A 12,068-nucleotide genomic window follows, 5' to 3' on the forward strand; every position below is an offset into this window, starting at 1 on the left:
AAACTGTGTTTTCTTTTCTGCTTTTTAAAAAAAATAAACTTTAGCTGTGAAATCTTGGTGTGGCATGCCATAGATGGGTGTGGCAAGTATCAAACAGGAAGTCAACCCTGAAAACAAAAAACTTTTATTGTGCCATCTATTTAACAATTTAAAAGACTACATTTTTATTTATCTATTTATTATTTTATTAACTTTGGTACTGCATGAAGAAGTCCGGAATAGCAGAGAAGCAAATGAAGTGGTGCTGTCATGTGGTGGGGGGATTCCCATTTGGATGGGGTCAAGCATCCAAAGTAACAGACAGTGCAAGAGAGTTGAAGAGGAGAGTGCAAGCAGGGTGGAGTGGGCGAAGAGTGTCAGGGGTGATTTGGGACAGAAAGATATCAGCAAGAGTTAATAGGGAAGGTTTACAGGAAGATGAAGCTGGAAGGCAGGAGGAAAGGAGGAAGACCTCAGAGGAGGTTCGAGGGTGTAGTGCAGGGCAACATGCAGAGGGATGGAGTGACAGAGGAGCATGCTGGGATAGGAGAAGATGGAGGCAGATGGTCCACTGCGACAACCCCTTAAGAGAGCAGCCAATAGAAGACGATGACTGGTGTCATAACAGGTTTTCAATTTATCCAAATAAAGATTACACCAGTCAAATATTCAGAAACCTTTAATTCCTTTTAAAATAGCTAATGTGTTTCATCATGTCTGAGCTATAATTTCAAACTAAGATCTATACGACATGGTTCATTTGTTTCCAGCTGCTGTAAGAATACATCTGTTTTGTAAGCAGAGCATTTATTATTACTGCCTGCTTTTATATCAACCAATACAGAAACTGTTGATCTGTAGCAGTTCCTGTGTTCATATTTCAAGTGCAGCACTGTAGTATCTCTCCATGCACACTGCTGCTAACCTTGCACTTCCTTTTTCAGCTGTGAGACGTTAGTTTCCTGTGTGGCCTCACCCAACTTCATCTTGTTTTCCACTGAGCAGCTGACAGAAAGCTGCCATGTGCTTTTAGAAAGCCTCCACAGGGTGTTCCTCTCCTTAATTATGACCATTTTTTCAGACACACAGCTTCACGTTGCACCTTCATTGAGTCCCCTCCCAGAGATCAGCAGGCTCCTAGAAACCGTATTTCCCAGCGCCCCTGAAGGCCCCATCAGACCGCCCTAATTTGACGTCAGCTGCAGGATGTCTTCACCTCACAGGTTCAGCTCAGGACTTCACGGGACTCGTTAAACACAAGGGGCGGTTTTATTTTAGCACCATGCGGCACACCTGTGTAGTGACGCTCGCGTTCTGCGTGCAGAAGCTCTAAGCTCTGACCTCACCTGAGGTCATGCGAGTTCAGGTGAAGTGAGTACAGGCCCAGGCTACTTAAAACATGTCACACAGGAAGCTAAAAGATGTAAAACTGCATGAATTCAGAAATCAGCCCAGGAAAGTCACACCTGGTCATGGGCCGGACCTCAGGTCCAGGTGTGGGTTGGGTGACCAGGTGACCCTCTTTACGAGGGACCGTCCAGCATTGTTATCCCCGGGCTTCCACATCAGACAGCGACACCACAGAGATGTGCTGATCTGTGGATGACAGTCGACACGAATACTCAAATAACAGAAAATTGAGAAATATTTTTTATTAATTATTGATTGTATACTCCTGAGATTTTCTGAGCACATCCTGGACCGAAGGTTTATCAAATATAATGAGTTAATAAAACCACAGGATTTTTCGTCCTTAATGTCATGCTCATGTTTGCTAAAGATGAGAACAGTGAGAAGGATAAAGGAGACACAGACTGTATGTGAAAGATGGACACAACAGCTCACCTGTTGGTTTATGGAGTGAATATTAAATCCTCACTTTTAACATTTTTGGCTGCCACCATGCTGGTTAGTGGGACCCAGAAGTGACCGTGTTTGGACAACAGTGTGGAGTATTCATTTATCAGCTAATGCTAACGAGCTGCATTCATAAACAGTATGGGACCGCCTGCAAATTAATGCGAAAATAAAATTTCACTAATAAAAACATTAAAAATGCTCCAAACAGCACAAACACGGCCCAGAAGTCCAGTTCAGGGAGTCCAGTTAGAGGTGAAACCTAACAGACAGCTAGCAGCCTGTGTCACCATCCGCCTGTCAGGCCACAGAGGCCACGCCCCTTATAATTCAAACTTTCAGCCTTTATGCAGTTTACACAGTGACTCCCCACCTGCACAGGTGTTATGAAGAACGCATCTGTAGAGACCAAAGTTTGTGTATCAGGCTGAAACTTATCTGCTGCAAAGTTTTAACATGGGAGTCTATGGGACGGACTCACTGCTGAAGCCTCCAGTGGACGTTAGAGGAACTGCAGCTTTTTGTGCCTGGATTCACCCTTCCACTCGAGGAAGAAGAGGTCTGATCATTGAACTCTTGAATAACTGTAAAAACAGTCAGTTGTGAAGCTAGTCATGTTTTTGAGTTTAGGGATTTTGGAGCAAGTTTCAAGCATCTGACTGTGCAGAAAGTTCTGAACACGAGCAGAAATCCTGCTGCAACAAAACGAGCTATTAAAGTTCAAGGTTTAAAATCCAATTAAATTCAGATATTACTGAGGGGAAAATGAGCCACATGCACATTTGTTTAGCAGAGATGACCTCTTTAATGGAGGCAAACATAGCCTGAGCCAGTGTTAGTCCAAAATGATTTCTGAGACTCGTCATTATGAACAGCTCAGCTCTGTGAGGACAGAGCCACCAGGCTGCACATGCTTTAATTCAACTTGCAGACAAAGAAAAGCACAGGTTGTTCCTTTGGCATGAACATAAAACGTGACATCATTTGGCAGATTTCATACCTTAAAACAAATAAGACCATGAGATCAAAACTAGTTCACCAAGTGTGGCAGTCAGTCTACAAGCCACATAAAATCACATACGTTTTCTCCATCAGCACACGGTGAGTTTGAGGCTCTTCCACAAATCACGATCAAAGAAAGTAAGGCACCGGGTGTTTAAACGGCTTTCTGCAACGCCCTAAAGATTCAACTTTGAATGGAAAAGTTGAGCAGCGCCCTCTTCTTTCACCTGTCCAGCACCGAGATGTCTACAGGCAGACCCTCTGATGCTCCAGCTGCACAGCGGCGTCCACTCTCAGCTCATACCAGACTGACAGGACTGACTAAAGAGCAGCCACAGGATTGTATTTATTCCAGGATCTGGCTCAGTTTTTTTAGGCCAAGCCCTAAAACCGTCGTTCACCTGCTGCAGGACGCGTGTGTGAAATGCTCGTCTGGCATCTCTGGTGAGGGTTTTCATTAAAGCCTCACATGTACTCAGGAGCTCGATGTTTGTACCAGCTTTCCTTTATCCAACAGCCGTTTGTCTGTAAATTATAAGGACCCGGGCCGGAGATGAGCTGCTGCTGCAGCTGCAGTGATGAAACTGTAACGGTGAAGCTGCTGATTGTTGTTGTTGTTACCCTCACCTGCGGCTGGGAGAGATCGGGGTTACTAAATGAAATGAGCTTCCTCTGAAGGGGGCGGGGCTCTCCCTCAGAGACAGAGTACTCCTCCTCCTGGGAGGTGAGGTGCTCTGGACCCATGAAGAGACCCATCCTGGAGAGATCAAGCCTTCCCCTGCACCCCAGAAGAGAGCTGGAGGAGGTCTGTGTTTATTTAATTTAATCCTCTCTTATCAAAGAGAAGGCTATCAGGCTCTCACACTGGATACTGTCTGTTCTGCAGGCAGGACACCATGTCATGGCTACTCCACATGCGAGACGTTTCATATAAAACTCAGTGAGTTCTGATGGGTTATAAACACGTGCAGACCTACGTGCATTAGGAGGCGTGGCTCCCCTCCTCGCGCATCTACGTGCAGACATCCACAGACAGACACGGATCAGCGGCACGGTTAACGGGACTAAACGATCAGACCTGAGCTGTGAGACGTCTGAATGTCAGCCGTGCTGGGTTTAAAAAAATATTTACTTTGGGTTTAAATCAGATGAAGTGATGAATAATTAAAAAAAACAAAACTGTGAGCACAAACTCAGAGTTCATTTCTGGGTTAAATGTCTGATCATGCAGGTCGTTCCCAGCCTGTTAAACTCCTCACAGGCTCTCCCGCTGACTCGGAGGCGGAGCCTCTTTGTGACTGTCACCGTTCGTTACCACAGCGACCTCTGAGGTTTCCTGCAGGACGTCGCTTATGTGCCGTTTCCTACTCCTCTCTTCCTCTGCAGCGCCGTTTACCTTCCCCTCCCTCTTCCTTTTGCAGACTAGGCCGGAGTCTTCCTCACCGATCCGTCCCTCCGGTACTCCCAGAACTCTCAGGCAGACAATGGCGGCCGCTTGCTCTGCAAACTTCTTTGACTTCTCCCTGAAAGACCACAAGAGAGTTTTAGCCCGAAGCGCAGCAGACTTAAGAAATCACAACTGTGAACAAATGTTCAATTCCAGCTCATTTCTTGGAGGTTTTCCACTCTGAGTGGAAGCTGGAAAAACATCCTCACGATGTGTTTAAATAAATATATTATAATTCTCTTCAGTTACTTTGTGTCATTTCAAAATGAAATCTGGAGCTGAATTGAGTCACTTGGTGTCAGACGGGGACAACACCGTGTCTACTTTTGATAATCTGTATGAAACTTTCTATTTTCACACTTTCAGTCGTGCCTGTTGTGAGAAGCTAATGTGGTCAGAACTGTAGGAGGGGGGGCTCAACCACACAAGACGTCACAATAACCGTAGAAAATGAGCGAGCACAGATATTTGTGAGGAGGCGGGAGCCCTCAGAGGATCAGAGCCGTGCAGTTTATTCCACAAGCTGACATTTTGTCACTGAGGTGCTTAAAGAGGGCTCAGAGAGACGCCATTCCTGGCCTCAGCGTTCCAGACTCTTCACAACTCTGTTGCACTGATCGTGTCAGGTTTGGGAACTTTCAAGGCGATGAAATTTTACTTCAGGAGTATAGATTCCCTGCCAGCTGTTCAGCTGCTAAATGATGCAACTATCCAAACAGCCAATCACACGGCAGCAATTCATTTAGGAACAGAAAAGAGCATCAGTGAAAAAGGTGGAGGCGGGTTGCAAAACAGCTTGCATGCAGGCTAAAAATCAGATTTGAGATTTGTCAACAGAACACGAAGGAGGACATCAGCTGAGAGTTCTCCAGGATTGTGGCTGAGCTTGTTGGAGCCAACGCTCAGCACAGTCCATTCAACCAAAAACCAGCGCTCAACAACCGGTGAACCCCGGAGACCTTCAGAGCTGCTCAGAAGAACCCAACCAGAAACTTTGGCGGTTGTGTGGAGGGAAAAATATGAGCCTTGCTGGTGTTTTAGCACATTAGTGGCCTCGCTGTGACTGAACACAGCTGCAGAGCAGAAGCACTGAAGTTTGTACTCACCACAGTGAAGATCTGTACTTCTTCTGCGCAACGGTCACTGTGGACTGAAAGGCTCGGTCCTGAGCACGCTGCACCTGAAAAACACACACACACACACACACACACACACACACACCTCTTAGAGCCCCACACGTCATCCACGCCGTCACATTCAGGAACGAAGGCGAACACTTTTGTGGATATGAAGCTTTGCGTTTTCTCACCGTCTCGTACTGCGGCTGCTCCAGTTTCTCCTTACGGCTCCACTCGAGCAGGAACATCTTCGGAGTGATTTGAGGAGGATACTCTCTCCTGCAACCAAACACATCAAATCCACCAAGTTTCACTTTAGTCTCAACACGCCAGCATCCACGCAGGTAGACGGGCAGCGGTGTCCAGCCCGTTGTCATCCCTGGGGTGTCAGTTAGTACCGCCTTGTTACAGCTGCTCATTTGCACTTGAGGCGTCGTTTGGTGCATGTACCAGTGACCCCTTCCCTGAACCTACTGAGGTGCCCAAACATAACCAGCAGGCGGAAGTGAACAAGTTGCGTGTCCACACCGCCCGCTGGCTGATGCAAAATCCTGATTTTTAGATAAGGAACCACACTGCTTTATTTTTAAGGTTAAACTGGGGAACAAAAGTTATCAGAACTTCCGGACCGTGTTTATCAAATGTGGAAAATCAGCCACGAGCTCATTTCCATTTAAATGAGTCGTGGCATGAATTCATCAAATAATGCTACGCAAATATTTAGTGCTGAGGTCTCTGGGAAATCACCGCACAGCACCTCTAAAAACGTGTTACATTTGCCTTTCATGGCCGGCTCTACGAGCCGCTGCGTAAACCATGAGAATCATCTCCAGCTACAAATGAGGAGCTGAAAACGTGTTTTTCACCCACCGTTCAAACTTGACGGCCATGGTGGTGACGTCTCCGTCTGTGACGGGTCGCTCCGGCTGGCTGCCGCTCTGCAGGGCGTCCCTCCGAGCCTGCAGCTGCTCCTGAGTCTGCCGATAAAACTCCTGCAGCCCGTACGCCTCACTGCAACACGTCAGCACCGCGTCACACCAAACACCCACCCTACGCACATACACATCTGACACTGCTTCAAAAAACAAAACCCAGTGCTGCACCTGATCTCAGCGTTGGTCTGCGCCGCCTGCACCTGCTTCCCCAGAGGAGACTCCACCTTGTCTCTGAGCATCTGACACAGACAGTACTTTGTGTTGAAGGCGTTGTTGTCGTATCGAATCGCCTGTGAAGCATCAAAGAATCACAAACAACATCTGTGGTAATCAACAAAACGCCAAACATGCTCAAAGCTTCTCCAAAGAGAGAATTTTATTCTGCATCTTCACGAGCTGAACTTCAGACTCACGTATTTGAGGTAGTCCTCCATGATCTTCTCCAAAGGAAGCGCTCCCTGGCTGCGGAACACTGATGCGTTCCACATGGCGGCGCGGGCCAGCATCACCGATGAGGCGCCCGTCACCTTTCTGAACTCCTCTATGTCAGCGTTGGTCTTCACATGATCCAGAGAGCCTCCGCTGAAGGAGACACGAGACAGCGGACGGTTTAATGACTCCAGCTCTTAGTGTTGCGTTTAGGAACCCTGGTATTTAAGATTGTCTTTACTGAGGACAGAAACCACACGGCTGTGTCCTCAGAGGAACTCCTCTTCTTTCCTAACAGGACTCTCCATCTCAAGCCAAGAATGACGTTCAAACACATGAGCGGGAGCTGACTGTTACTCACTTTGCGATGACGGGGATGGAGACGGCCTGAGCGACGGCCTGAATGTAATCACAGTGGACAGGATGTCTGGGACGCTCCTCCTTAAATCTGAACACCAACGAGACACAGACGTCCGTGAGCAACAACCAAAAGAAATCCAACAGGAAGCAGTTCGAGACTTTTCCAGGCTCCTTATTGGCTCCTTTTGTTTGACACCGTAAACAGATTGTTGTTCAGTTTTGGAAAGCTGGTGCAGTAAAAGTTATTTTTAAAATATTATGAGATGTTTTTGTAACTTTCTCATATTTTAGATGCAAAGCAAAGATAATCAGAGGACTAACTGGCCTGATCACAGAAGTTCCCCCCATTGTCATTATAACTAATTATGTATGCGAGTTGCATGACTGTATGAAACTACTCTGCTTCTCTGTGACTGAAGTTTTTACACTCCTGAAGCAGTTTACCTGCCGTGAACGGCGACCGCAGCAGCGCCCGTCTTCTCGATCCTCCGGACCAGACTGATGGTTTCCTCCAGCTGGAACCAAAGAACAGCGAAGATTAAACATCTGCAGTAAGTATTTACCCCCCTCCTCATGTATTCTTCTGCACATCTGGCCCACTGAAGGGATCACAAGCACCTGACTTCTCAGTGTCGAGGCTGGAACAAGCAGTTATCGGGTTTAGGGGGCAGTTACTTTTGCACACAGGGCAGGCAGGTTTGGATAACTTTATTCTCTTAAGGAATGAAACCGTCATTCATGTTGCGTGTAGCTTGCAGCCCACCACGATCAGAGGTACAAACACACAGAGCTGAGGCGAAAGAGAAAGCTGGGTCTCTCTGTGCGAGCAGTTTGACTGCTCGATGCAAGGCAGCAAGTAAAACACGCACTTGCAGATTTGTTGCTGCATATTACCACATGTTGCAACAAACAGGGCAGAGGTGGGGCTGTGTGCATGCAGAGGGTGCAAGGCACATGACATTTCATTTTTTAAGGATGGGGTCTCACAAGACCTTAAACTGCAAGGTAAAGGGGAAACCCCCTCCACAGTGCACAGGGGTGAGCTCAGATTATTGATGATTAACACTGAAACATACACCTATGAATAAGATAACAGACCGAAGGTGAGGAAGTGAAACATTCACGTCTTACTGAGGGCAGGATTCGGATTTTACACGTCACCGGGATGGAAACTCCTGTCACGAGCGTCCTCAGGATCTGAGGTGAAGACCAAAGTCAGAATTAAAAACATTCCTTTTATCCTGACGTGATCTCTTGGCTCACAGCTCACCGCTTCGATCTTGTCAGGATCCGACAGGAGAGCAGCTCCCATCCCGCCCTGCAGGACAGCAGAGGTCAGAGGTCAGCCACAGGGACAGAGGGTCACAGTGTCAGTGGGAGGCGACTGGACTCACCTTAGTGGAATATTCCTTTGGACAGCCCATGTTCACGTCGACAGCAGCCACATCCTTTTCCCTGTGATGAAGCAGCTTGTTGTCAGAAAGTAAGTTTAAATTTACTGTAACGAGGAAGGTGGTGCTGGCGGCGCAGAGCTCGACGGCACGAGCACTTCACTCACAACAAAAAGAGTAAACTTTGAACTCACACGAGTCGGGCCACAGCCAACGCTCTGTCCGGGTCAGCGGTTCCCTAAAAGACAAAAGGAAGACTGTGTTTGAGGTTTCCCCTTACACAGTGTTCATATTTCATGTCTTCACAGCACGTTTAACCTCCACAATAATAAGTGCCAATCCTGAATTTTGAACTACAGATGCATTTAGGACGTCTGACATAACGAATGGAAGATGAATCCTTCAATACTGTTTCAGAGAGCAGCCTCACATACTGTTTGACCCAAACAGTATGTGAGATTGACCCTGTGACCCGTCTCTGCAGAGGACCAATAAGACTTATCGTTTCCATAGCAAACAATAAGCACAAAGCCAATAAAGTAATTTTGTTTCTCCACATCGATGCCATTCTGCTCGCTTTTAAGCTTCCAGTCTCACCATCTGGAAGACGACGTTGCCCTTCTCCCTCTCACAGGTCCTGAACATCACCCGGTCATCCGGAGCGACGAAATCCACCGTCTCCAGCACCTCTGATGTACACACAGGTATGAGAAAGGTCTGAATGAACAGCCGGTATGAAGGGCAGCGAAAGGCACAGATTCTTACCGTTTACCACTCTCTGACACTGGGCCATTTTGATGTCAATCAGCTCCTGCAACAGACACCAAAGGGTCAAAGGGGAACTATTCTGCTTTTACTTATTTCTTATCATACATTTCCCTCTTCTTGTGGTCAACACATGACCCAAAATCCATCAGATTGCTCTAAACCACAGGTGTCAAACTCCAGGCCTCGAGGGCCGGTGTCCTGCAGGTTTTGGATGTGTCCTTGATCCAACACAGCTGATTCAAATGGCTAAATGACCTCCTCAACATGTCTTGTAGTTCTCCAGAGGCCTGGTAATGAACTACTCATTTGATTCAGGTGTGTTCACCCAGGGCGTTATCTAAAACCTGCAGGACACCGGCCCTCGAGCCCTGAACTTCGACACCCCTGCTCTAAACACTCCATCTTAGTAGTTTTTTTTTTTTTTTCACCACTCTTTGCTCTGTATGATGTCACAAAGAGAGGATAACCCAAATATGGTCACCAAGGATACGGCCTCTGTCCTCACCTCACAGTAAACCACATCAGCTCCGTAGTCCAGAGCGAGCAGCCTCATGGGCAGAGTCCCCACCCGCACCATGGGAGCCAGGGCGGTGATGTTGCTGAAGCTCAGCCGGCCTGCTGCCATCGTGGCGGCTCAGTCGTCCTGCCAAGACCACACAGGACCCAACAGTCAGAGACCCTCCTCTAAAACAACTGCGTTTCAACTATCCAGAGGTGCTGGCATGTTTAGCCACATTTTCACAACAACACAAAACGCCCTTAAAAAAAAAAAAAAATATTAGCTGATTTAAGGCGGTTTCAGTTCTAACACAAGTGTATATAACTGAAAGAAGTACGTTTAAGGCATTAATTGACACAACTGAAACAAATCCATACAAATAACAACATACCTTTTAGTATTGCTTTGAATCAATTAGCTTCTCCTAGAGGTCGACAACCTGGTCAGACTATTAGTCTATTTAACTTGAATTATCTGCTAACTATCTGCGCCGAATTAACCTTATTGAGATGCTTTTTGTAGAAAAGTTAGATTCATGCTCTCTGGTAGATTTCCGATAGCGAACAAGCGATAAACATTTTAACTGCAATTTTTGTGCACAGAGTTTGGCAGAGCGGCTAGCCAAGCTACGTTAGCATTTTAGCTAATTGCTTACCTGTGTTTCCGTCACGAGCTGAAAACAGGCGTTAGTACGGAAGCGACATCTGCGATCATACAGAAGGTTTTATCTCTAAGTTTAAATCAAATCTTTAACGGCATTTGTTCTCAGGTGCTGACGACAGCGGCTCTCGTGCTCATGTGGGGAAAAATAAAGCGTGCTGCTGTTTAAGCTTCCTGTTTAGGTATCTACGTCATCACGCCGTTCATCTTCGCGACACGTTTAGCAGAATCTATATTTATAGTTTTCATTTTAAATAAAAATAATAATAAAAATAAAATTCAGCAAAAACAAAAAAAACTCTGAAGTTAAGGAAACCGCAATATATAATATTACAAAATATTACAAAAATTATAAATTTAATCAATATATTTAACTTTTTTGTTGCTGTTGTTGATTTGTCCCTCTACTCTCTATTCTGGCATTTTCTCTTGAGTTTTAATTTTATAAAATCAGATTTTTTTCCCCTCCCAGAATCGCTTTTAATCACCTGCCCCATAATTTCTTGGCTCCACCCCGAGCAGCTGTGACGCATCCACAGCCGGCATAGCTCAGAAAGATGGACACCATCAGTCCAGGTCTGCCTCATTCTGCATTTATTTATAGTTATTTTCTCAAAGTGCAGTAACACACATCCAAGTTAACATCCAGTGTGATGATCCCACTGTAAACACCGAATGCTTTACAAGAAATTTACAACATGAAAGTGTGTGGATCAATACGAGTGGAGACACCAGCTATAATTTCCAAAGTGAATACAGCTGGATTTTAGATTTTTTTTTTTTGATTGTTGTCTGAACAGAATTAGGCCCCTCTACTGATGTAGCCAATCTGAAGTTGGGTCTATGGTAAAACTGCCCTCAGCGTCCTCAAACCTCAGCAAACATGCTCCTGATGACTTCCTGATTTAATCATTAGTTTCATTCTCATTCAATAAAACATGTTAATTTTGTCATTTCTAGTCCCTCTGTGACCTGTATTGATCTGTTGTGACTCTTCATCATAACGGAGCGATATGGCGTCTGCATCACTGCAGAGGCTGCGTCAGTCTCTTGCTCTCCTCTCACTCAAGAACAACACACAAGATACTGCAATTTCTCCACAGCTCATCAGCACAGAGCGCCTGTCTGGATAACAACCATGGCCTCAGACTTGGAGGTGTGAATTCTCATCCCTGCTGTTTTATACTGCAAATCGCCATAACCTGAGGGATTAAAAATCATTTGGGATAACTATGACTCATTAAGTGCACAGTGTACTGGATTATACTAAATGGTGTAACAAAAAATACATGAATAAAAGTCTAAATGGGCACACATAGAAATGTTAAGTCTTCCTCTTTCTGTTATTGTCCAACAGCACAGCTGCTTGAGAGCAAACACAGAAAAACACAGTCATAAAAAGAAAGAACACTCTCTTTTAATTTTAGGGTAGACGTCATAAAAACTCAGCTGGTCCTTAGAAGGTTTTAAAATTAGGTCAGCTTCAGATGAACATTATTACACATTACACTGTGTCAGTATTTACTGAACAAATAAGGCCAAAACGTAGAAGCAGTGTGTGAAAAAGTCCAGCCTCACTGCTTCCACAGGAATTAAAAGGTGAGTTAATCAGATGCACCTGAG

At 45.7% G+C, this 12,068-nt stretch overlaps 1 protein-coding gene across 1 annotated transcript; it reads right to left on the reverse strand.

Annotated features, from left to right (window-relative positions):
* Window positions 1-2,000: 2,000 nt before the first annotated feature.
* dus2 (dihydrouridine synthase 2) lies at window positions 2,001-10,693 on the reverse strand. Its single transcript, XM_003439514.5, has 16 exons — window positions 10,441-10,693; window positions 9,792-9,929; window positions 9,284-9,329; window positions 9,116-9,207; window positions 8,713-8,756; window positions 8,522-8,582; window positions 8,398-8,445; window positions 8,259-8,324; window positions 7,572-7,642; window positions 7,129-7,215; window positions 6,752-6,920; window positions 6,507-6,628; window positions 6,274-6,414; window positions 5,595-5,682; window positions 5,392-5,465; window positions 2,001-4,361 (listed from the first exon to the last, which is right to left on the reverse strand). Exons 2-16 carry the CDS (start codon window positions 9,909-9,911, stop codon window positions 4,094-4,096), a joined length of 1,497 nt encoding a protein of 498 aa, XP_003439562.1. The 5' UTR covers window positions 9,912-9,929; window positions 10,441-10,693; the 3' UTR covers window positions 2,001-4,093.
* Window positions 10,694-12,068: the final 1,375 nt, after the last annotated feature.

The sequence above is a fragment of the Oreochromis niloticus genome, linkage group LG7 (genome assembly GCF_001858045.2).
Source record: "Oreochromis niloticus isolate F11D_XX linkage group LG7, O_niloticus_UMD_NMBU, whole genome shotgun sequence".
Lineage (NCBI taxonomy): Eukaryota > Metazoa > Chordata > Actinopteri > Cichliformes > Cichlidae > Oreochromis > Oreochromis niloticus.

Coding starts and splice junctions, on each gene's coding strand:
- dus2 (XM_003439514.5), bottom strand. CDS start 9,911: ATGGCAGCAGGCCGGCTGAGCTTCAGCAACATCACCGCCCTGGCTCCC. Junction 8,583..8,712: donor TTGGCTGTGGCCCGACTCGT/GTGAGTTCAAAG, acceptor GCTTCATCACAG/GGAAAAGGATGTGGCTGCTG. Junction 5,683..6,273: donor ATGGCCGTCAAGTTTGAACG/GTGGGTGAAAAA, acceptor GTTTGGTTGCAG/GAGAGAGTATCCTCCTCAAA.